The 25,673-nt window shown below is 46.6% G+C and overlaps 1 protein-coding gene across 2 annotated transcripts in view; it reads right to left on the bottom strand.

Annotated features, from left to right (window-relative positions):
• LOC138537608 (uncharacterized) overlaps positions 1-25,673 on the bottom strand; it is a 79,037-nt gene that overhangs the window by 9,695 nt on the left and 43,669 nt on the right. For both annotated transcript variants that reach the window (XM_069641463.1, XM_069641462.1), the window contains exon 2: positions 20,304-24,289. In XM_069641463.1, coding sequence (XP_069497564.1) covers positions 20,304-24,246 — 3,943 coding nt within the window. In that variant the 5' untranslated portion in view covers positions 24,247-24,289. The remainder of the gene's footprint in view (positions 1-20,303; positions 24,290-25,673) is intronic.

Genomic DNA, 25,673 nt, shown 5'->3' with positions numbered 1-25,673 from the left:
AAAAGATTTCGGCAGGGAATTTGACCAGCAGGCCTCGGGACCGAATATGCGGTACGCCCGCCAAAGTGTCTATTGCTACCCAATACAAATTGCACGCTGTAAAGCTACTCCACCGTTGGCAGTATGATCCGCATAGACTTTCAAAGATGTTCCAAACCTCCAGCCCCAGATGCTGGCGCCATTGCGGAGCGGACGCCAACTACTGGCACATGTGGTGGGGGTGCCCCAAAGTGCGCATTTACTGGCAGGAGGTCCTAGGGTGGATTAAGCGTCTAGATGGCATAGACAGAGAATCCTCTCCCCTTTTGATGTTGTTCGGTCTTGAAGATGACGAGGACGAGCTGGTGCATGTGAGAGGACTGGTATCCCCCCTCCTATTAGCGGCCAGAGCAGCCCTAGTTACAAAATGGAATTCTCCACGACTGCCGAACGAAAAAGACTGGCTGAAAGTCGCCACCAACATCTACACTATGGAGAAAATAACGGCAGCCCTGCACGACAAGGCGGCGAAACACGAAGAAGCGTGGAGTGACTTCGCAAGCCATTACATGTCAAGACCGAACGCCCACCCAACACCTAGTCAGTAAAAGCATTCACCAACTGCCTTTCAAGATGTATGAAAATTGAGATCCTTATCACTTAAACGCCTGTGCCTGTCACACACCTGATCACATTACTAAGGATTTACGATCCATAACGACAACGACCTTTCGGATGTTGCCGCGTCGCAAGTTTCTTCAGACTACAGCAATCATCATGCCACGGAAGTGTCATGAGCAATAAAAGGGGAGGGAGGGAGGGAAGGGGAGTTATATAGTTCACTCGTTAGGAGTGGACCCATGCTCGACTGTACTGTCATTATAGTTATGCTATTTGAATCTGAGTTGGGGAAAGAGGCAGAAGCGTTATATGGTTCCCATGTATGCTCGACTGTGCTTCTAGCTCATGATTCACTTTTGCTGTTTAAAACCAATAAAATTGAATTTGAAGAAGAAAGTGTCTCTGTATTCCAGAAATGAACACTCAAGGGTGAATAAATTATCCAATGTTCCCTCATGAAGTCTTGGACATTCCTAAAATGTGTGTGTCGTAGTCCATGTACGCGCATGCAGCGCCATTTTGTGGTAGCTATGGAAGTTTGAGGTGGAAGGTTTACATTGTCAACTGGGTCCATGCGGAATGTTGCTGTTCATTTTAAAAAAAACATAGGGTGCCACGTTTAAGACTAACCAGCTCGTGAAGTCTTCTTGCGCCCGTCTTCCCCTCCATCAACGCCACATTCTGGTGACGAGATCCTGTGGAGGCACCTAACAGTGGTGATCTCGACGGCGGCGTGCAGCAGAGCCTTCCCTGTTTGCATCAAGGGGCCTGGGCCGATGGCAGCAGAGGAGGTGGTCGCTGGGGGCCTCACAAGCGGTGAGGCCGACTGTTCCTTTGGCGGCCCTGCGGGGCCATAAACACCTGCTGCTCCGAGACTACTCACCGGTAGCCACCAAAGAAGTTTCAGGAGGAAGAAGAGAGCACCGCAGGGCCCACCATCTGCTGGTTCAGCAAAGAACTGCAGTTCAACAGTGTGAACAAAGTGTGCCAGCCATATAGTGTTCGTAAATGGAACTGCCACTGGCGCTATGCAGAGCACTGAAGCCAAAGCATCCCTGTGCTTTTTACCAACTCCATGTGACCCACCCATTCCCTGGGAATTGTGGTTGGACTCCTTTAAGGTGTTCATTAGGGCAGAGGGCGTTGCAAGTTACAGTGAGGACTAGATAGAAGCAGCCCCGTTAAATGTTTGTGAACGGAGGGTTTGAGCATATTCAGACCCCTGCCAGGAGAGGTAATGGTGCACACGGACAGTGAGGGAGAGAGCGTGGAGTGTCTACGAGACTGGACCGAGGAGTCTATGACAGTTATGTGACTGCGTTGATACCTATCGCTACACGTCACTTCACTGGGACACTAGACGAGTACAAGGTACTGCATAATGATGGGAACATGCAATGCCAAAATAAGGAGGCAGCTGTGGACTGATAAGGACCCACCCGTAGAGAAGGCCTTGGAGTTGGCCAGGGCAATTGAGGAATCTGCCAAAAACATCCATGCAGTGACACTCGAGGATGGTGCACAGAGTGGTGGAAGTGGGACGCTTGTACAGTCTGTGTACCACACCAAGAAAATTGAGGGGGAGCGGAGGAGGTCCAACAAGTACAGAGATGAGGGACAAGCAAGCACTAGTGCCAGAATGAGCAGGAAAATTAAGGCAAGCTGAAACGGATGTGGATGGACTGGCCAACCTACTAGGGCCAAAGAGTGCCTCGTGGCAGCAGCAGAGTGTAGCCGCTGCAGTGCGAGGGGGCATTCTACGAGGCAACGCAGAATGAACAAGGTAAGCCTACACATGCAAAAAAAAGAATTCATCACATGGACATGGAAGAGAGGGTAATACTTCATGTGCAAGGAGAAAGGAAGTATGGGCCATGGGACATAGTGAAGGTCAACAGGGCCGATATCGAAATGGTGGACTCTCGGTCACCCTACAACATGGTGTCCCCAGAGCTGTATGATGACACTTTCAAAAAGCCTCTGGAGGCACTCTCACCTCCAGATATAAACCCAAGTGCTTATGGGCAAGCTTCTATTAACGTTTTGGGGTATGAATGGCTCGATATCCATTTCAAGGGCAGAAAGACAAGAGAAAAGCTATGTGTGGTGCAGAAAGGGGAAAGCATACTCGGGTGGGATGAACAGGCGGTGTTGGGCATTCAAATTTGCCCTGGTAGCAGTGTGACCAGTCTGTGCATGGATGCAGAAAGACAGGTCAAGGGAAAGCCTCAAGGCATCATATCCCGACATGTTCGGCTAGAATTTGGGGAAACTGAATGGTTTATCCATAAAATCATGCTAAAAAGGGGTGGGGGGGGGCTAAGCCTATTGCACACAGGGTTAGGAATGTACTGCTATTGACCAGCGAGGGGCTCAAGATGGAATAATCCAGGTTAACGGAGAAAGGCGTAATCATGGCCATTGAAGCATCGGAATGGCCATTACTGGTAGTTCTAGGATGGCACACTAAACACGTGTGTAGACCTCTGCAACCTGAATTCCAACATCTGTATAGACAGACATGCTCACCCAAAAAATCAACGAGCTATTGACCACAGTGGGGAAGGCGTCATGGTTTTTGACCTTCGATCTATCTTCTGCTGATCATCATATCGAGCTGCAAGAGGCATCGTGCCATCTGGCCTCTAGTCACACCTTTTGGGGCATACATGTTCCACACAATGCCATTTGGGTTGGCATCGGTGGCAGCTGTCTTCCAGCGTTTAATGCAGGAGTTGTTCAGTGGATAGGTTGGTGTGAACTATTTCCAAGACAACATTTTGGTGTGGATTTGGAGCGAGGACGGGCATGATCAGAGGGTGCATGCGGTGTTGCATGAGAAGTGATGAACAGTGAAGATGGCGAAGTGCCAGATAAGGAGCAGAGTGTCACCTACCTGGAGCACACTATTGATGAGAAGGGAATCGGGACTAGGGAGGGTTTGGTGAATGCGATTAAGGCAGAGCCTGGTCCAAGGAATAACTGCGATCATTCTTGGGGAGGCAGAGTATTATGTGAAGTTTATCCCCGTTTATGCTGAGAAAAAAAATTCACAGGAGGTTAAAAATTAATTTCAGAGAGGGATGTTTTAACATGAAGAAAAAAAAACACTTTATAATTTTTTTAATTAAAATTATAGGGAATTGGGAGACGGAGGCCCCCCCTGCCCTCTCCAATACAAAAAAAATGTTGCTGATTTTTCCAGTGTTTTTTTTCAGTAAAACATCCTTCTCAGAATTCATTTTCGCTAAAATCACACAGAAGCAAATTTAACATTGTGAGGAAGCGTCTAGGTGAGGCACCTTCATTAGCAACATTTGAGGTAAAGGCTAGAACAACTATGACCGTTAATGCCAGTGAAGAAGCCTGGGTGCTGTGTTGGCACAGGAGTAATGGCCAGTAGAGGTGATCGGGAGGGAGACGTTTGCTGTTTGTTGGGCGTCAAAACATTTCTGGATGTTGTTGTGGGGTTTGCCATGTCAGGACGGAAAAAATACTTTGTGCATGTTTTGACCAACAGGCCTAGGTTCAGTCTCGCCCAGGATAGCGCCCTGGATGGTGGGGCTCCAAGAGTACAATTTTGCAGTGGAGTATGTGTCTGGTCAGCAGAATGCTGTTGCGGATTGCCCACCCAGTTTGCCTGTGCAGGTGGAGGGCGGCGACGGCATCATAGGCGAGGATCAGGCACAAGTGGCAGTGGGATTCTGGCAACAGACAGGAAGGTGTGGTGGGAAGAGGCTAAGACCCAGAGTTGTTGTGGAGAAGGAAGGGCCTGAACGAGTGGGGGCCTGCAGTCCATGATTCAGAAGGGAAGAAATACGCCATAGTGGTCAACAAACTAGCTGATGGACAAATTGGTTCCGCCTGCAGGCGTGCAAGGGAATCTTTTTGCTTTGGCCCATGAGGGGCATCTTGGGCAGACTACAAGAAGTTTGAGGGAGCTATATTGGTGCCCTGCCATGGATGGCGATGTTGAGCAGGCGGTTGACAGATCGCGCCCCATGTCCGGATATTGACAAAATCCAGGTGGTCGGGGAGCAACCAGTGCATCCTGTACCCGTTCACAATAGTGTTTGGAGTAAGGTAGCCCTGGATGATATGGGGCTGTTCGAGGTTTTGGGGGAAGGCGACGGATGCATTCTTGGTGGATTGAATTTGCTGCAGTGTGGACTAACTACTGAGGGAGGTGAGATGTTGAAAGGATGTTTTTGACAGGTAAGGGGGGGGGTCAGGGAGAGCATAGTCACTGATAATGGAGTGCAGTTTGTGTCAAGGGAGAGGTCTGACTTTATATAACGGAGAGGGGCATTATGCATCACTGGACACTATTGTAATATTCCAGCACTAATGGGCTGGTAGAACACGCTTACAAATGTGTGAAGGAGGCAGCTCAGTGGTCTCGAGCGAACTGACTGTATTGGAGGGTTGTCTTGATGGATGCAGTCAAAGAACACAGGTACACACTCCCAACAGATTGACGCGGTGCGGTCCTTTCGAGCTCATGAGGGGAAGGCTGACAGGTGACAGGCTCAGGCTTGGTTGGCTAGGTGGTGGCGCGCAGTCGAAGGTAGATTTGGAACATGTGGTGAGGGTGTCGCGCAGAGACAGGAGGCTACAACTGCAGGCTCAACAAAGGGTGCAGTGAGAGTGATGTGCATGTAGCGGATGTGGTAGGGGTCAAGAGTCCTTGGTTCATGAGGAAAGGGTTACCCGTGTCTCTACCCCCTAAGAAGGTCTTCAGGATTGGGTTTACTTCTGATGCCACTGTGTGGAGTACGTGGAGAATTGCAATGCAAGATGTGTCTGGCACATGGTGGACGGATGATGGCCTTCCGGATGAGGAGGGGATGCATTTTGAGGAGTTGCCGGTGGGTGGTGTGCAGGATGGGTGTGTTGTGACCGGCAGTGACACTGTGGATGGGGATGCTCCGAAAGTGGTTCCCGTTGTGGTTCCGTCAAGAGTCAAACAACGGGTAACAAGGTGGTTGTGCGTGTTGTGGAATAGGGCACTGCAGATGGGGGTTTGCTAGCTCGGTTGGCATATGGTCAGCTGGCATAGCACCACCTGTCAAGGGTCAATCTTGAACGGACGTTGCACCCGCTGAGTGTGGTGGATGCACCTCTGCCAGCATCAGGTGGTTGCCTAAAAAAAGGTTTGACGAAGTTTGTGGGTGAGGGTCAGGGTTGCTGGGGTTTGTTTCCTGGTATTATTTTCCCTCTTTGTTTTCCCCGTTTTATTTCCATGTGTTCCTTTTCAGCATTTTTTTTGTTGCTAGTTTGTCCTTTATGTTGGTTTCTTGTATATCCATTGTTCCCTGCGTGTTCCAGGTGGATGGGGGCGGGGGGTGGGGTGGGAGGCGGAGGTAAAGGGGGGTGTCAAGTGTGCACGAGTTTTGGAAGCTTCAGGTGGAAGGTTTACTTTTTCACCCGAGTTCTTGCGGACCGTTGCTGTGGTCTTCAATAAACTGTGGGCTGTCATGGTAAAGAATTACCAGGTCATGGTATCTTCTTTCACCCGTCTCCCCTCGCTCATCACCAAACTTTGCATGTGTCTTATAATTAGGGCTTACAATACAACATTTAAAATAAACAATCCTTAGAAACTCCACTTCTATACCCAGCATATACACAGTATCTTCCATCATGCAGATTTTATTAATGATTTTTAATAACTACTAGGTGTATTCAGCATATTATACACAGATATAGCACTCACATTCTAGATTTGCATCCAGGTCCTCTCTAGGCAAGTGTTACCTTTGCCAGGTGCACATTTGCTAGAGCCACCATAGCCGATGCGGACATCAGCATTATCAGAGGAAAAACATGTGGTGCAAGGGAGGACAGCGCTGTTTTTTTCCTGGTCAAAAGTGTGAAAGCCGCAGTGACAGGGATCGCCAGAGGTAGGGACTGGCCTGGTATTTGGAGCCATGCATTGTCATTACATGTGTCCAGCAGAAATGTCACCATCACTCTAAAAGTGTATTGTCTGTACAGGGGTATGGAGAGTGTGGGGCAGCGGGTTTAGGGAATGGAGGCACAGTTAGGATCTGGAGGGTTCCTGGGCCCGACTGACCCTTTAAAAAGGAAAGGGCCAGAAAACTAGGTTTCGAAAAGGATTCACAAGATTGAGACGAGTGGGGGAGGGGGGATAATATCAGATGCAAGGGGGTGTAGGAATCTAGCAACCAAAGCTCGGTTGGCTTTTCAGGACACTCATCGGTGTTCTCCTGAACTCCAGACATTTTGGTTTGAGGCAAAGTGGGAGAGAGATCCAGAGCAGTTAGTCTTGACATACCAGAACATTTTTCAGGGATCTGCAACATTTGGCTCTTGAGGTGTTTTGGACTACAACTCATCAGCCCAAGACAAGAAAGGAAATGGTAAGGGACCATGGAAGCCAGTCCAACACATCTGGAGAGCCACACTTTGCAAATGCAGATTTAATGAGCAGTTAGCAGATTTTGGATGAACAGCCTTGCACACCTGGTCAGCTGTTACAAAAGATGGTTTTAGTAGGATCATGGAAGGCTTTTGGGTCGAACAGAGAATGTTGAAGCTACACCAATGTGTGGCAGTTGCTAGTTCATCAGGTGTTACAATAGCTCTAGGGATTTTGAGATGTCACATCCTTGTATGCAATAGGTCTTTTTCACAATAACTCTAGGATCTTGGTGCCTCCATTCCAGCATTCAGCATTTATCATCTTACCCCATTTTGTACAGGCTCTTCGAACTTTGGGCATGCTTCCTTCTGAAACCTGATGTTCTGTTAGACTGAATTTCTTAAATCAGTTTAGGGAGTGGCCTCATGGTTCCCTACAGCAGCCATTACTCACATGGCTCCAATTCTACACCTCATCTAAGCCATGGGTGTTTTTTCCGATATCGTGCCCCTCGGCTGAATCATCTCCTCCATAGTGCGTTTGGTGCCTGCAAGCTTTTCTCCCCCTCCAAGGTTCTGCTGGCTTCAGGCTCACCTCTGAGGCATTATCTCACTCCTCTAACAAGGAAGTCTGTTGGCAACTCTGACAGATGATGGAGGGAACCTCGGTATGCTTTAACCCAGCAATCTCCTAAAGCAGTGCAGTCTCATCTTCACTAGTGACAAGGGGCTCAATGTCAGACATTCTATCTCTCACCTACTCCGTCAGTTGGTTCTCCTTGCCACTGTACCTTTTCCCTGTTTTGCAGGACTGCAGTCTCAGGACTTCACCACTCCTCACATACCACTTCTAGTCTTTCAACAACCACAGTTTGACTTTGGGCATTATTCTACTAGCGCCTGGAATTGCAGACTCCATCATGCGTCTATGAACAGGGACAAAAGATTTCCAAATCCACCATATGGTCAAGAATACTTGACTACCATTGCACACAGGAATCAATCACTATTGCCACTCTCAATCAAAGGCCTTTCAATAACTTGAAAAATATGTCGACAGGGTTTTCCGCACCTCTTCCCAAAGTGCATCCAGAGGCTTAGCAGCACCTACTCTCACATGCTCCCATAAGGTTGTACTGTCGCCTCTCAACCACTCAGGAAAATGAGCATGATCATCTTATTTTTAATTTTCCTCACCATCAGACTTCCGCTTTTTCAACATTTTCCATTTTCATCTCACAAATCTGGTATGGAAGAACCTTTTTTTATGATCCAAGTTGGAATTCCATAATTTGATCGGTTGGGGAGTCTACTACTGCTTCCATTTTTAACAGATGGCAGAGTTTGTTACGCCCTACTCACTGCTCGATGGTGGGGATGGCTCACCAGTCTTTAAACTGAAAGTCTACCATTTTCTCTCCCATCAAATGCTGGTCACAGAGTAAGGCATGTCCTCAGGTGCCCCAACGTTTCCCTTACTTCATGTTGTTCAGAAGTCTTCATCCGGGGGCAGTCTAAATTCCTCTTGCTGACCCCTCAAGTTTACAGACACACTGTAGTTCAGCAGCTCAGATGACTCTCTCCACATTTCACTCAGCAAACTGCTTTGTGTTAAGAACTGAGACTCGACGACTGTACAAGTTTGCTCTGCGAGCACCTTCGCATCAAGCTATCAAGACTCTGCCTGTTAGTACATGAACAGCACCCTTTAACATTCCTGAAAAGGTTTTCATTCTCTGGAGGGTAGCATACATTCAAAAATAAACATACGTCATGGGTTGAACACAAATGTACTTAAACGAAATGTATTAAGTCACTTCTTCATCAGTCAGTACAGTGATTTCAAGGCTGGAGAGACGATGGAGGATGTAAACTATTATTTATTTCTTGTAATGCGACCAGAGGCATCAGGGCGCTCAATAAGAATAAGAGGCAAACAGCAAAGTTTGGTACTTCAGTTTGTGTATGGTGTTTTCCCCGTAGGCCCAGTGTAGTAGTCAAGTCAGTATATAAAAGCCGAGATATGACTGAAATTATCTTGACAGTCAGGAGCAGGTGCAGGAGGTGGATGAATGCAGACCATGTTTTTAAGTTATTGAAGGTCAATATCTGGTCACTTACTTGGTTGGGGTGGTCTTATTACAACCACATAAGGCATAGGTCGATTGGGCCAACCAAAAGAACCTCAGTTTTGCAAAGGTCGGTGGAGAGGGGACTGATGTTCATGCAAGCCTGGATGTGCCAAAAGTACTCTCTACCAGTTGGTAGTTAATAGACTGGTCTTCTATTGTGAACTATATCTCTGAGGATCATCAGCAAACAGGTTTTAAACAATTGCAAATTGATGGACGTAGGTCAGAGGGGCCATATACGCTGCACAGGATTTGCAAGGATGATGATTCAGGGGTAACTGCAAAAGTGATTTTGGTGGAAAGGATGCAGGCAAGCTTCGAGTGGTGCGTCCTGTTGAAGAACACGTGTCAGTTGACAGCGATGTGTGCATCCTTTTTCAAGCCAGGAAGGGGAACACAGTGACCAATATCAATTGTAGAAAAAATGAAACGCTGGAGATGAAATATGTTGCGCCAGTAAATTGTTTATCGGTTTAAATTGTGGTTCAATATTTGCTTTAAACTGTTAAGTTGTCAAAAGACATTGTTGGCTGATTAGACAAATGTACTCCAAAGTCTCAACAACAAAAAAAAGAAATTCAACTCTTAATTCATAGAGGTTAATTGACATAGAATACATTTTCCAGTTGTTCTGAATTGATTTTGGCTTTGTTGTTAGAGTTTGTCTGTTTGTAATAGTTCAACTTGTTTGTCCCCAAATTGGTTTTCCCGTTATACCTCTATTGTGTATTCATAGTTGTATTGTTTAGCAACAGTAATTTTCCAAGTTGTTTGCTGACTTATAGATCCAAAAAAGGATTGAATTTCTGAGGTTGATCTGCATCTGATGCAAAAAGTTTGATTTCCTAGTTAATCTCAAAAGTCTTGACACGCCTTTCCCCGTTGTCGTTTACAACAGTTCTTCAGGATTTTTCTTTAGTTATTTATACATATATGGCACATGAGATTCTCAGGATGCCTGTTGGTACACTTGATGTGCTGGTATTTATTTATTAGACTTGTTGTGGTATATTTCCTTAGATTCAAATGGGATTCTCTAATTCAATAATAGGTACCTTGAATTCAGTATAAAGTTGGATACGATTCATAGCGAGCGCGCGGCATGATAACCTTTTAGAGGTTAATATACCACAACAAGTCTAGTAAATACCAGCACATCAAGTGTACCAACCCGCATCCTGAGAAACACGTTTGCCATATATGTATAAATAACTCAAAAAACCTCCTGAAGAACCGCTGTAAACGACAACAGGGAAACACGTGTCGAGGACGTTTGAGATTAACTAGGAAATCTAACTTTTTGCATCAGATTCAGATCAACCTCAGAAATTCAATCCTTTTTTTGGATCTTAAACTCAGCAAACAACGTGGAAACTGAAGGAAAATTACGTATGGCTAACCAATACCACTATGAATACACAATAGAGGTATAACAGGAAAACCAATTTGGACAAGTTGTAATAGTTCAAACAAGTTGAACTATTACAAACAGACAAACTAACAACAAAGCCAAAATCAATTCAGAACAACTGCAAAAAGCATTCTATGTCAATTAACCTCTATGATTTCAGAATTGAAAAAAAAGATTTTGAGACTTGAGTACATTTGTCTAATCAGCCAACAATTTCTTTTGACAACTCAATAGTTTAAAGCAAATATTGAACCACAATTTAAATCAATAAACTATTTACTGGTGCAACATATTTAATCTCCAGCGTTTCATTTTTTCTTAACTTTCAATACTGGTTAGCCACAGTATAGGGAGATCATAGTGCAGCCTTTATGTTCCATTTTCATAACAGCATCCAATTACATCAACTACCCAATAGGAATCACTCTAAGTAGCCCATAGGCTGAAATTCTCTTTTCTCCAATATCAATTGTAGGCGATGGATCAGAATTGTGTGCACAGAATGCTCCCGGTCCACGGTTGTGAGCAGAGCATCACAGAGGTCCAAAGCTTTTGTGCATATGAGGGACAGAGCTGGACTAAAAAAAAAAGCATTCAAGGATGCTGCACGTTCAAGGTAGATTGAGAACTTTGCTTTGGCTCCAGATGCTTTTCTACTACACAAACCAAGTAACATCACAAGGACGTTCATATCTACAGCAGACCTCATGGGAATCCCATGCATGTATTTCAGTGCATTTAACTATAGCTGAGAGAGGAGCCAATGACATCTCATCAGAAGGGCAATCACAGAGAGATCAAATGTAGCAATTCAGGAACTGCAAATATTTGGAGGGGGCCTTGAAAGATTTCTGAATGTTGGTGACTTCCTGGACAGAGACAGAAGCAAAGCTAGTGAGGGAGGCTGCTCCTTTCTAGGTGACAGGTATTTCTAATGGAGCAAGTGGCATTTATGATATAGACCAAGCTTAGATGGTGTCACGACAGCTGGGCTATTAATGGAGGTGGGGGAAATAGTAGCTTCCCCAGCTGGAAGAACTTCTTCATAAAGGATCCATTCCAGAACTCCCATAAGTTGCAAGTAGCATCATTCTGGCTTTGCAAACGAGATTCTTTATGATCAGGAAAGAGCATTATACCCTTTACTGTTTATTTAACAAGCCCCGAGTTATACGGGGCAGCTTAGGTTTCCTACAACATTAAAGCAGCGCTCAACCCATTTCAATGACCAGAGATATCGTAATCGAGCAGCTTGTTTACGTCAGCATTTTTAAGGTCCTTAGCAAGCAGCATTTGATGGGGCTGCAGTTTTAGGAGGCGAATTTATGTTTATTTTTTAAAGCTTTGTATATTGTGTATAGCAGGAAGCCAGGGGTGGGGGCAGTGGGCATCATGCAGGCCGGGAAGGCATTATGATTTCATCATGCCAACATGCTAGAAGAAAAAGGGAGGGTGGCAAAGCTGATCAAGGTATAACCAAATCAAAGTTATGAATGGCACACCGAAAAAAGGATGCCAAAACGGAAAGACAAAAAGAAGCTGTCTAACTTCACGTATATAGCCATTGGAGCTGGATGAAACCCAGACTATTCAAGACTGTGATCATATCCATTGTGCGAATGTGCCAGACAGATTATCCACCCAGATATTGGCGTCACCTAGGAGGCATGTGCGGCTGGGAAGGAATTAAAAGTGCTCATCAAGGTCGTTGAGGTCAGAAGGTAAACAGGCTAGCTTCTTGGTAATGAGGGGGTGGTAGAAAATCACCACTATGTGGTATTTGTTGCAACATATAGCCGTTGACGATTGACGATTTCTTCTGAACCACTGGGATGCTGATGGTTCTGTGTTAGTACTGCACTGGAATCGTGAGTCTATGCACATAGGGTGTGTGGGGAGATGGGCACTGTGCGCTGTCATGAATTGAATAAACACACACGAAATGATCAATGTCAAGTCATTATATGATTTTGAACACAACGGGTGTATTGGAAATTAAACATTGTGGCTGAACCCTCTACCTCACACATGTACTGCCGGACCAGCTCTATCATTCCATCCTGGCAGGTCTCAATCCTTGTCATGCGGGCCTCCATGTTAGTGGTGGCTGTGGAGGTGGACGGGACAGTGGCACGGCGGGCCAATGCCGGACTGCCCTCTGATGGGGACCACAGATGTAGACTCCCCAGTACTCCGGCCAGTTGTTGAATGGGGCTGACTGGTGTGCCCTGTGTGGAGTGCAGGGAGGTCCTGGGGGGTGGGCTGGGGACATTCCACATGGAGGTTGCTGTCCATGTCGGATTGTTCTTTGACGTGGCCCTCTACATCGCTGAGCCAGCTACCTCCCCAACTGAACTGGTGGCAGCAGACTGTGTGCCATCAACTTCAGCCTCTACAACAGTGGACAACTCCGGTGTGGCTGTCGTCGGGTGGTGCTCACTTGTTTTTTCCTTCTCCGGTGGCCTGCCCTGTGCTGCTGGCCTGTGTGGCAGTCTGGGCGTTGGTGTTTCCCTGGAGGTAGATGGTCCTGTGCCTTCTTGGCTGGCCCTGGATCCCTTGGAGGATGTCGTGGCCTGTGCGGCAGGCTCCTGTCCTTCACTGTCAACATCTATGCCTGTAGGGGACCACGAGATGCAGGGCATCAGTGATGTTGGTACGTGCAGTAGTTCACATTTCATGCATTGCATACTTGTAGGTGCGACGCACAGGGTGCTTGCAATAGGGGGGGGGGCCATATTGGCATACGTCGTGGACTCTTTTTTGAACTGATATGTGCTATGTGGCATACCGTTGTATTGCGTGACGCGTTACATGTGATGTTTGGGTGTCTTGTACGCAGCATGCATATCAATGTGCCAGGGTTTGGGCCACCATCTGGACATGGATCCGTTTGTGTGTATGATGGGCCATGCAATGACTTGGTTCACTTTCACATCAGTTGTGCTAAGTCATGCTTTGGTTCTCTGTGGTTTGTGGGTACACTCGCCTCCGTCTGCCAATGATGGCACACCCGCCTCCATGTCTCTGGATCCCTCTATCGACTCCATGCTGATGGTGGTGCTACACCTTGTCAGTTTGGTGGGAGAGTGGTCCCTGCCGCCTGTTGCCATGGCCTCCCGTTGGCAGACAGGATGTTGCGAACGCGGGACGTAGATGGTCCCTTTTTTTTTACATCCTTCACTGTGCGGGGTGGTAGTGCCAACCGCAGGGACTTTCCTCGCCACAGCCTCCCAGATTTCTTTTTTCCGCAGTTGTGCTGGGTGCTTCAGCAAAGACATTTTCTGGTGATTTGGACGACTCCCAACGCAGTACCAGTGCTGTGTTCGGAGGATTGCAATGGATTGTGTTTAAGATGGCCGCCGCCGCATTTCCGTTCCGGCGAGATGGCGTTTCTTCCGGGTCCGGTATTACGAACCCGGTATTTGCATGCAGGTATTGCCAGGTTCGTTATTAAGGGGGGGGGGTGCTCCTGGGCGGAGGCGGTATCAGCGGGTTCCGTGATGCCGCTATCAGGGGATTGGGGGGGGTCTTTAGCGGCATGGCGGTGCAGCCATTACCGGCATGGGGGTTCGCACGTGCTTGCGCTCTTCTAATCAGCCGCTATTTGCGGCGTCGAGGGTACACGGATGCGCTACCACCACCATGCCGGTAATGACTGTTTTTACCGCGATTCTCATAATGAGGCCCATGTCGTCTTTGATAGGGAATAGCACAGTTGTATACATCAGACTATCCACCTAGAGATGGCATTTTTTAAAATGCCGTCACCTTCTCTGCGTGGCACTATGGAGACAATCGATCTGGTCTTGTCTACATAGTAGAGGACCGCCCTCCTCACATCTAGTGTGTGGAGTTTAACCTCAGCTGAGCTGTTGTGTTCCCGGAAGAAAGTCGGTAGCTCAATTGACTAGTTTACATGAAATTTGAAGATTATTTCAGGGGGGAACCTAATATGTAAAACAAGCCTGTCTTGGAGTAAAACAAAGATAGTATCCTGCACTGACAATGCTTGTAGTTTGCCAACTCTTGTTATGGAAGTGATAGCCACCAAGAAGGCAGTCTTGCAAGTCAGGTGTTTTAGACTAGACTTGTGCATTGGCTCGAAAAAGGGGTCCCATGATCTTAGCGAATACCAGGTTGAGATCCCATCCTGGCAGCGGGTTTGAAATAGGAGGGTGGAGTCGCTTTACTCCTTCCATGAATGCTTTGATGACCGGTACTTTCCACCATGAGACCTTATTATGGGAAGTGGTGTAGGCTGATAAAACCACCAGGTGGACTTTTAGGGAGTTGAATACTAAGCCTGCATTTAGCAAATGGAGTATATAAGTTAGAATGTTGGTAGGAGTACATTCTATGGGGTTAATTTATTTAGACTGGCACCAAATTATGAATCTTCGCCATTTGTCAAAGTAACAGTGCCTAGTGTTAAGTTTTCTTGATTCCTTTAAGATATCCATGCATCTCTGTGGCAGGTTAAGATGTCCAAACTCTATGACCTCAGGAGCCATGCTGCCAAGTTCATGGAGGGAGGCTGCGGGTGCACGGTTAGTCCCTCGTGCTGAATGATTAGATTGTACGGACACAGGAGTTTGATGGGAATACACATCGCCAGTTTGTGCAGATGTGGATACCATGGTTGTCCTGCCCACATAGGAGAAACTAGGATGAGTCATCGTCATCGGTTCCTTGTGGATCTAGTTCACTACTTTCCTCATGAGAGGTGTTGGGGGAAAAGCGTAAGCAAATTTCCCTGACCAGTTCTTCCATAGGGCGTTCCCCTTGGGAAACTGGACGCGAAGTCTGGGCATTGACTGTTTGCTTGTAGCGAACATGTCTATTGTGGGGAAACCCCATTGAGAGAAGATTTCTACGACCTTTTCTTGTAGACACCACTTGTGTTCCTCTGGTAGGGGATCTCTGCTCAATGAGTCTGCTAAAGAGTTGAGTTCCCTTGGAACATGTGACCATAGGAACATCTTCCGTTTGAGTGCCCATTTCCAAATTTGCTGCGCAAGTCTGGACAGATTTGGAGAACGTGTGCCCCCCGTTTGTTGATATAAAACATCGCTGTAGTGCTGTCTGTCAGGATTTTCACAGATTTGTTTGTTAAATGGGATGCGAAAGCCCAAAGGGCTTTGAATACCGCCAGAAGCTCTAGTAGATTGATGTGGTTCTGAGCTGCCGTGCAAGACCACAGACCCTGAGCTGTGTGGTGAAGGTAGTGAGCCCCCCCCACCCCAATAGAGGCATCCGTCGTGACTATCGCCTGTATCTCTGGATCGTAGAAGGGTTTCCCCTTCAGCAGATTTTCCCTTGTCCACCAGCAAAGATTTTGTACAAGTGTTGGCGAAACGACCACTAGATCGTCCCACTGACCACTTGCCTGAGACCACTGTTTCGCCAACCACTCCTGCATGGGTCGCATGGGCAGGCATGCGTGAGGAACCAGGTAAATGCAAGATGCCATCATGCCTAGCAAACGTATAGCTTTGCGCACCCTTATCTGGTGGCCGGCCTGATAATGCGGTATTTGCAGTAACATATTTTGGACTCTTTCCTCCGACGGAAAGACCAACCCTCTCTTGTGTGTTTAAGACAGCTCCGAGGAACTGTTTGGAAGTGCTTGGCACTAGGCTTGACTTTTTCCTCGTTGATGGAGAAGCCCAATTGAAAAGAGAAGGTTGATTGTTCTTTGAATGTTTTGTCTGCAAATTAGGGGGTGGGGGGTCCCCCCTGTAATAAGCCAGTCCAGGTAAGGGTACACTGGGATTGCCTCCCTGCATAGGTGCGCTGCCACCACCGCCAGTACCTTTGTGAATACCCTTGGAGCAGAGGCTATTCTGAAGGGCAGCACTTTGAATTGGTAGTGCTGGTTCGCTATCTTGGAAACGCAAGTATCTTCTGTGCGCTGGGAACATTGAAATATGAAAATAGGCATCTTTCACATCCAGTGTTGCCATGTAACCCCCTTTTTTAGTAGGGGGATTATCTCTTGTGGCGTAGTCATGCAGACCTTTTGTGGCTTGAAATACTTGTGTGCAGGGCACAAATCTAATACCGGGCGCATTGTTAGATCTTTCTTTGGCACAAGGAAGTAAGTTGAATAAATACCCACGTTTACCTGGTTGGCCGGGACGACTTTGATGGCGTCCTTTATTAGAAGCGTAGCTATCTTCTTGAGGCGGATACGCTGGTGTTCTTTTGAGTGGATCTTTTGTCGTGGGGGTGGTCGGAGGAGCTCTATACAGTATACGCCTGCTACTGTGGACAGCACACATCTGTCTGAGGTGATTCCCTCTCATGCGTGGGTGAAGATGGAAATGCGCCCTCCTACTGGAGAGGCATGGGAGGGCACCTGAAGCGGAATGTCACTGCTTCTAAGGTGGGGTGCCACCTCGAGAGGGGTTGCCCCTCCCACCACCTCTGCGCTGTCCTCTAGGATAGCCCTGGGAGGACTGACCTTGATTATTTCCCCAGGAGGAGCTTTAGTTTTGACTGAAATTGGATCCCCGTTAAGAACCTTGGCCACGAAAACTGCAAAAATTGCTATTACCCCTTTGGCCGGGTGGCTTGTTGGTGAGTTGGCCCAACGATTTAAGTGCGTCATGCTCATCTTTGGCTGTCTTAAGGGTGTCCTCGATGGCCTTCCCGAAGAACAAATTGTGTACAATAGGCATGTTAATTAGGGTGGCCTGCGTTTCTGGTCTGAAACCTGATTGCTGCAGCCAGGCATGACGTTTAATAACAGTACCCTGAGCAATGATTCTTCCGGCATTGTCCGCCACGTCAAGGTTGGTCTTAAGTAAGCAGCTTGACAGTGCCCTTCCTTTTGCAGCAACCTGTGCTAGCTGGGACTTCAGTGGTTCTGGGGCAGACGATAGTAGAGCCGACATTTCCTCCCATTTGTGGCAGTTGTAACTGGCATTGTTCGCAATTATGATCTGGTAAGCCGCGGAGGAGGCAACCTTTCTACCCATGGTGTAAATCTTTTTGCTTTCCTTGTCGGGTGGGGCCTCAGAGGAAGCAAGGGGGGGGGTGCCCGCCCTTTTCCTAGTTGTAGTTACAACTAATGAGTCTGGCTTCAGCTGCCCTCGAATATACAGTGGGTCTGAAGATGCGGGTTTAAAGAGCTTTTCTGCACATGGGTTTACAGCCTGTGTGAGGTTAGGGGCTTCTAATGACGGTTGTATCCTGCGCTGTATAGACTGGAGTAGAGGAATAAACTGTGCCATTAATTTCTTGTCCCCAAGGATTTGTTCTACAAAGTCCTTATCCTCCTGTATCTCCTGGGTGTCAATTTGAAAGTGCTCTGCCGCCCTGGCTAGCACCTCATTAAGAAAGGGTTGGTTGTCAATAGAAGAATCAACGATAGGAGGGTCCTGATCAATAGGTGAGTCTATTGGATACATATTGGCCTCTGGGTCAGCCTATTGGTCCTCATCATCCCCATAATTAGGGTCTGCTGCCTCCTCATCGTACTGAGAGTCAGCTGCCTCTCAAATTGAGAGGTCTTTGTGTTCGGAGTCCAGGTCTGGGATGAGAAGGTTGAGCAGAGACTTGTGACCCAGAGGGAGCTGAAGTCGGGGGAGTAGAGTGGAAACTCTGGAAGTATGCAGGGTCCTTTTCGTAGAAATTGGCCATAAAGGACATTCTTTTCATGACCCGGTCTATGTCTTGTGAAGACCATTCTGCTGAACTTGGGATTACCAAGGCTTAGGAAGGAAGTCCCAAGTCTTCATCTGTGAGAGGAATCACCCCAGATTGTTTAGGTCTAGCCTCTACAGGTTTATCCTTATGAGAAATGGGCCTAGATTCTTTAGGTTTTTCTTTATGAGGAGTTTTTTTCCCTATGATGGCTTTTATCCTATGAGGAGTCTTAGAGGACTTCTTTTTATGTACTTTTTCCCACGTTGGCACCCAGAAACGTGTCTGACTTCTTGGGGCCTACTACCTGATCTGACGCAGAGCGTAGACTTTCGGATGCGGGTAGGGCAGAGGCCTCGTCTGTGACGATCGGCCCTAGGAGGGAGTTATACGCGCGACACCCTACCCTCGCCGTCTTTGGACGGTTGGGTCCTGTCATGCAGCGATCTCGAGCGAGAATGCCAAGAGGACAGGGACTCAACTGACTTTTCCCTGGGTGCCGTGTGTTGTCGACCGCTCGACCCATGTGTCGAGTCTTGACTTAGCTTATGTGTTTAGTGGTGGATGGCTTTTATGCACTTCCACCACTGGGTGTAGTCCCCACAACAGGGCCGCCGGCCTGTCCTCTGGGGTCAGGGGCTTGCGCTTGGGTAGCCAAAACTACCCCATCACTCTCGGCATCCGAAAAAGGCAGCGTTGCTGCCATCCCTGAAAGCACCTTCTACATCCATGGCCTTACGCTGCCTGGCGTAGTGTGGCCAGCGTTTTGGCGATCGGTCCTTTAAAGTCTTGGGCTTGAAGAACCTACACGCTCGACAAGACCCCCTCGACTTGGTCTCTTGGGAGACACAAGTTACAGACTAAATGCTTATCGACCCGTGGACATTTTCTATTGCACTTTGGGAAAAATTAAAAATGGGGTCTTGTCCATAACTACAAACTATAGCAGCTGGGTGAAAATAGTGTAAGGAAAGGGGCATATACATCCGAAAATGACCCCCCCCCCCCCTCGCCGTACTGTCTGGGCCGAATGGTCCGTCGCGGCAGTGTTTCAACAGGCAGTCTCTATCTTCACCAGCGTGATGTTTCGATGGTCGGTGAAGTAAAGGATAGAAAGAATGAACTATCAGTGATTGAAATAAGTAAATGGCTTTACGCCGAAAGAGGAACTTCGCTATACGCGTCCGTCTAAAATGGCGGAAAAAAACTGAGGGATCGATGCATGAGGGATCATGGGTACAGTGGACGTCACACTAGGGATAGTACTACTGGCACGCCCTGTCGAAGTCCCTTTTCGAGTTTCGAAAACAACTGTAATACTCTGCAGATTTCACTAGATGTCGGCCTATGCACAGCATGTGATCTAAGCAGATTCCACAAGCCTCAGAAATATATATACATATACACTCTGATTAAGGAACTGGCTTCTGCCATCCTTATGATGTATGGTCTTCTGGTTTTGAACAAAGGGGAGCCTTCTTGACCCCCGAGAGAGAAGGATTGGTCAGGGCATGCATGGTATATTATCCATTTGCCCAAATTCTATCTCAATTGGCAGCGTCTTTCTTCATGAAAGGAGCATTTCTTGTTTGTAGCTCCATTTGTGGGAGGTCAGGGAACATTTCTTAAAACGATTGCAAGTTACATAAGGAAACCTGAGATTAGAGGCAGCATGACCAAATGCATGTGACGAGGAATTCCTTAAACAAGGTGTGCAATGGAAGTCAGTACAATAGTTAAAAGTAACACTACAAATTGAAATGAACACAATATACTTGTGGAATTTTTCGTAAGCACTACACAAAAACTGTATTCCCAATTTGCTTTCCACCATTGTTTCTTTCTGTTCACCTTACTTTAGTTCCACCATTTCCCTCCCAGGTCTTCTCTGCCTCAACCACTAATATACCACAGTCTGCTGTCCACCCTGCTAGCCATACCTACAAGACTGATGTGACCTGGATTCTGCATGGTCACTGCATAGGGCTTCTTCATGTGACTACATTTCCATTCAATGCCCACCTTTTATGCAATTTCCTAACGCACATCTGGTTTGACAAGCTGAAACGCCACAGCTAAAGCCCATCAATGTTCAGAAACACACTGCTATCCCATTCCCGTTTGCTTACCGGAGTACGTGCTTCTCGATTCAGTGGCAGAGGAAGGAGGTTTTACTCGCTCAGCAGGTGCCTCCTTTGTAGGTTTATTTAACGGGTCAGCCTCTTGACTATGAAAAACATCCCTTTCCCTGTGTTTCCTCTGTGTGATAGAGGGTGCGTCTGCATCCTCTACAGTCAAGCAAGGCAACACTTGGGGAGATTTGGTTCGTGTGTCAGGGAGAGCTTTTCGCTCTTGTTCCAAGAAATGTTGCTCATCTACTTTTTGAGTACTTTTAAGAGTTACAGGCATCTCGGATGTTAGATGTTTGAGTTTTTCTATGTGCATATTCCCATCAACATTCTCTACAGCATTGCAATCATAAACTTCCAGATCATTATGGTAACTCTGCTGAGCAGTCTGACTTTTTTGGGAGCCATTTGATGCTCTCTCATGTTTGGTTGCAGGTGTTCTGCCCAGCTCCTGGTTGGTTTTACTTTGCAACCAGTGTTCGGCAGCTTCTTCTTGGTTATCCGAGAGTCTACTATCCAACTCCGGGGCTGTTGAACAAAGGGCACTACCTTCCTGGGTGCCTGTTGAGTTGCTTTCCATTCCTTGCTTTGTAGAGTACTTCAATTTTGCTTTTTGGTTGTCTGAAGGTCTGTTGGCCTGCTCATGGGCAGTCTGGCTCGCTTGTAAGTTCATAGTTTCTTTCGCTTGGTTGTCCAGAGGTCTGCTGTCCAACATCTGGATTTGTGAACACTCAAGGTTACGATCTGGGTTCGTCGTCGAGGCAAGTTCCATTTCTTCTGGGAGAGCGGAAGCAGTGATGCCAAATTTTGGGTCAACCTCACATTCATTGTGAACGTTGATTTCATGGTCAGCTGTAGGTGTATTGCAGAACTCTTCCCTTGGTGGACACTCTCTCGCACTTTCTGTGAAGGTTTGGTCATTTCCCTGTTCCAAGGAGCCTATTTTTGGGTGTAGAAAAGAAACATTGCCCATAGAATGGTTGTCTAGAGGTCTGCTGTCCAACATCTGGCTTTGTGAACACTCAGGGTTACTATCTGGGTTTGTCGTCGAGGCAAGTTCCATTTCTTCTGGGAGAGCGGAAGCAGTGATGCCAAATTTTGTGTCAACCTCGCATTCATTGTGAGCAGCGATTTCATGGTCAGCTGTAGGTGTATTGCAGACCTCTTCCCTTAGTGGACACTCACTCGCACTTTCTGTGAAGGTTTGGTCATTTCCCTGTTCCAAGGAGCCTATTTTTTCTATTTTTGGGTGTAGAAAAGAAGCATTGCCCATAGAATGGTTGTCTAGAGGTCTGCTGTCCAACATCTGGCTTTGTGAACACTCAAGGTTACTATCTGGGTTCGTCGTCGAGGCACGTTCCATTTCTTCTGGGAGAGCGGAAGCAGTGATGCCAAATTTTGTGTCAACCTTGCATTCATTGTGAACAGCGATTTCATGGTCAGCTGTAGGTGTATTGCAGAACTCTTCCCTTGGTGGACACTTACTCGCACTTTCTGTGAAGGTTTGGTCATTTCCCTGTTCCAAGGAGCCTATTTTTTCTATTTTTGGGTCTAGAAAAGAAGCATTGCCCATAGAATGGTTGTCTAGAGGTCTGCTGTCCAACATCTGGCTTTGTGAACACTCAGGGTTACTTTCTGGGTTCGTCGTCGAGGCAAGTTCCATTTCTTCTGGGAGAGCGGAAGCAGTGATGCCAAATTTTGTGTCAACCTTGCATTCATTGTGAAAAGCGATTTCATGGTCAGCTGTAGGTGTATTGCAGACCTCTTCCCTTGGTGGAAACTCACTCGCACTTTCTGTGAAGGTTTGGTCATTTCCCTGTTCCAAGGAGCCTATTTTTGGGTGTAGAAAAGAAGCATTGCCCATAGAATGGTTGTCTAGAGGTCTGCTGTCCACCATCTGGCTTTGTGAACACTCAAGGTTACTATCTGGGTTCGTCGTCGAGGAATGTTCCATTTCTTCTGGGAGAGCGGAAGCAGTGATGCCAAATTTTGTGTCAACCTCGCATTCCTTGTGAACAGCGATGTCATGGTCAGCTGTAGGTGTATTGCAGAACTCTTCCCTTGGTGGACACTCACTCGCACTTTCTGTGAAGGTTTGGTCATTTCCCTGTTCCAAGGAGCCTATTTTTTCTATTTTTGGGTCTAGAAAAGAAGCATTGCCCATAGTATGGTTGTCTAGAGGTCTGCTGTCCAACATCTGGCTTTGTGAACACTCAGGGTTACTTTCTGGGTTCGTCGTCGAGGCAAGTTCCATTTCTTCTGGGAGAGCGGAAGCAGTGATGCCAAATTTTGTGTCAACCTTGCATTCATTGTGAACAGCGATTTCATGGTCAGCTGTAGGTGTATTGCAGAACTCTTCCCTTGGTGGACACTTACTCGCACTTTCTGTGAAGGTTTGGTCATTTCCCTGTTCCAAGGAGCCTATTTTTTCTATTTTTGGGTCTAGAAAAGAAGCATTGCCCATAGAATGGTTGTCTAGAGGTCTGCTGTCCAAAATCTGGCTTTGTGAACACTCAGGGTTACTTTCTGGGTTCGTCGTCGAGGCAAGTTCCATTTCTTCTGGGAGAGCGGAAGCAGTGATGCCAAATTTTGTGTCAACCTTGCATTCATTGTGAAAAGCGATTTCATGGTCAGCTGTAGGTGTATTGCAGACCTCTTCCCTTGGTGGAAACTCACTCGCACTTTCTGTGAAGGTTTGGTCATTTCCCTGTTCCAAGGAGCCTATTTTTGGGTGTAGAAAAGAAGCATTGCCCATAGAATGGTTGTCTAGAGGTCTGCTGTCCACCATCTGGCTTTGTGAACACTCAAGGTTACTATCTGGGTTCGTCGTCGAGGAATGTTCCATTTCTTCTGGGAGAGCGGAAGCAGTGATGCCAAATTTTGTGTCAACCTCGCATTCATTGTGAACAGCGATGTCATGGTCAGCTGTAGGTGTATTGCAGAACTCTTCCCTTGGTGGACACTCACTCGCACTTTCTGTGAAGGTTTGGTCATTTCCCTGTTCCAAGGAGCCTATTTTTTCTATTTTTGGGTCTAGAAAAGAAGCATTGCCCATAGTATGGTTGTCTAGAGGTCTGCTGTCCAACATCTGGCTTTGTGAACACTCAGGGTTACTTTCTGGGTTCGTCGTCGAGGCAAGTTCCATTTCTTCTGGGAGAGCGGAAGCAGTGATGCCAAATTTTGTGTCAACCTTGCATTCATTGTGAACAGCGATTTCATGGTCAGCTGTAGGTGTATTGCAGACCTCTTCCCTTGGTGGACACTCACTCGCACTTTCTGTGAAGGTTTGGTCATTTCCCTGTTCCAAGGAGCCTATTTTTGGGTGTAGAAAAGAAGCATTGCCCATAGAATGGTTGTCTAGAGGTCTGCTGTCCACCATCTGGCTTTGTGAACACTCAAGGTTACTATCTGGGTTCGTCGTCGAGGAATGTTCCATTTCTTCTGGGAGAGCGGAAGCAGTGATGCCAAATTTTGTGTCAACTTCGCATTCATTGTGAACAGCGATTTCATGGTCAGCTGTAGGCGTATTGCAGAACTCTTCCCTTGGTGGACACTCACTCGCACTTTCTGTGAAGGTGTGGTTATTTCCCTGTTCCAAGGAGCCTATTTTTTCTATTTTTGGGTGTGGAAAAGAAGCATTGCCCATAGAATGTTTAAGGAGAGCGCAGGTGTCACCTTTGGGAGGATTAGTGGAGGTGTTGTCTAAAGTCTTGATGGGAACCTCCACAAACCCCCTTTCTTGTGAGGCTACCAGTGCATGAGGTGGCACTCCACATGTCATTACCATTGTCTGGTCAGGGATACTCGGCTCTTCCTTTGTATCGGAGTCAGTGGGAATAGGTTGGACCTCAGTTTGCGTTTCCCCAGGTCCTATTGAGATAACGATCCTTTCCTTTTCTGGGGGACGCAGATTTTCTTCTCCACCAAGAGTCATATGTGCCATTTCTTGTGCGGAGTAAGCTCTCACACGAGGACGATCACAGAATCTGTTAAAAACAAAATGTCAAAACTTGTAATTATTTTGTCTATTAAGAACATGAATATTCTTTTCAAGTGATTCAGTCATTGAATGGTTATCATAATTCTTGAAATTTCTGGAGACATTGGGAAGAGAAGAAAGGCATTTTTTCCAATCGGATATTTTGGGACATTAAAACACAAACAAACCAGCACCATCAATATAAGGACTGCATGGAGGGAATCCATCTTCCACCGGGTTGTCCCAGAGATTTCATTTCTCTTTTTCGTTATGTACTTTTCTTTTCCTCATTGGCGGGAATTGCCCTGCCTAAATGCCCCTTGCAAAGCTCCCTGCAGCAATAATGGAATGCTGGCTGTACACTGCCATACTCAGGTCTACAAAAGCCAAAATGCAGACTCCTGGCACCTGCAAAGGTAAACATGGTTGAGAGTCATGCACAGCGCACCCTATAAGTGAAGTACAGGTTTATGGTCTTTCCATCAGATTTTTTGCATCTAAAAATGCGCATCGAATGCATTTTTTATTTATTTATTTTTATTAATGGGGTCCCCCCTCAACTCCCCGTTTATACCCTTCAAAACACCAAAAATATTTTTGTAACCCTTTACCCCTCAAAAACATGCATTTGATGCATATTTTTTCGATGCAAATCCCTCAATGCAAATGAATTCGATGGAAAGTCCATCGATGGATACACTAGATACCTGAAGCACATGGCCCATGTAGATTATGGCTGCATGTTCAAGACCGGAACCAAAGTCTACCCTTGGCACTGCGCAACTCTGTGTGCACAAGGATGGGTTACAGAGGCCCATTGATGTGTGTACCCCAAGCCATTTGCATTTCAGAACACATTTAGGCTATACAGCCTTCAGTGCAAACAGGTCGCGTACATTACAGGCAAGCAGGTTAAAATGAGTCCTCTCTGCTCTCCAGGAGGGTTCCAAGTGTAGGTCTATAAACCTACAACATTTTAAAACATGAAATGCAAAACAATGCGCATGTTTGAAAGGGATAGAGATATATATATATATATATATATATATACATACATACATACATACATACACACACACACACACGAGTTTGAAGTTGAAGTCCGATGACTATGAACCGTGAAACTAAAAGGATTAGTGGGGTGGGGGTACGGACTAGAAAACAATTGCACACAAACATAGATAAGAAACGCACACTTTAGGGCTGTTAGATCTTGCTTGTTTTTAAGCCCTCGTGGCCATTAGCCCATCTTGAGTGGGGAATTCCTTTCACCATTGGCTAATAAAATGGAAGTGTATGTGGTCATTTTGTCCACATCCCACAAGAATGAAATCCCTATTGTTTAAAGCGACCTTTCCCATTAGAGTTGTGTAAAACCTTTAGATCCTGTG

Source organism: Ambystoma mexicanum, chromosome 1q (assembly GCF_040938575.1).
Source record: "Ambystoma mexicanum isolate Mex_15411 chromosome 1q, UKY_AmexF1_1, whole genome shotgun sequence".
In the NCBI taxonomy this organism is placed as follows: Eukaryota; Metazoa; Chordata; class Amphibia; order Caudata; family Ambystomatidae; genus Ambystoma; species Ambystoma mexicanum.
Note: the sequence above shows the minus strand (reverse complement) of the source record. Positions and strands in the feature narration are given on the sequence as shown.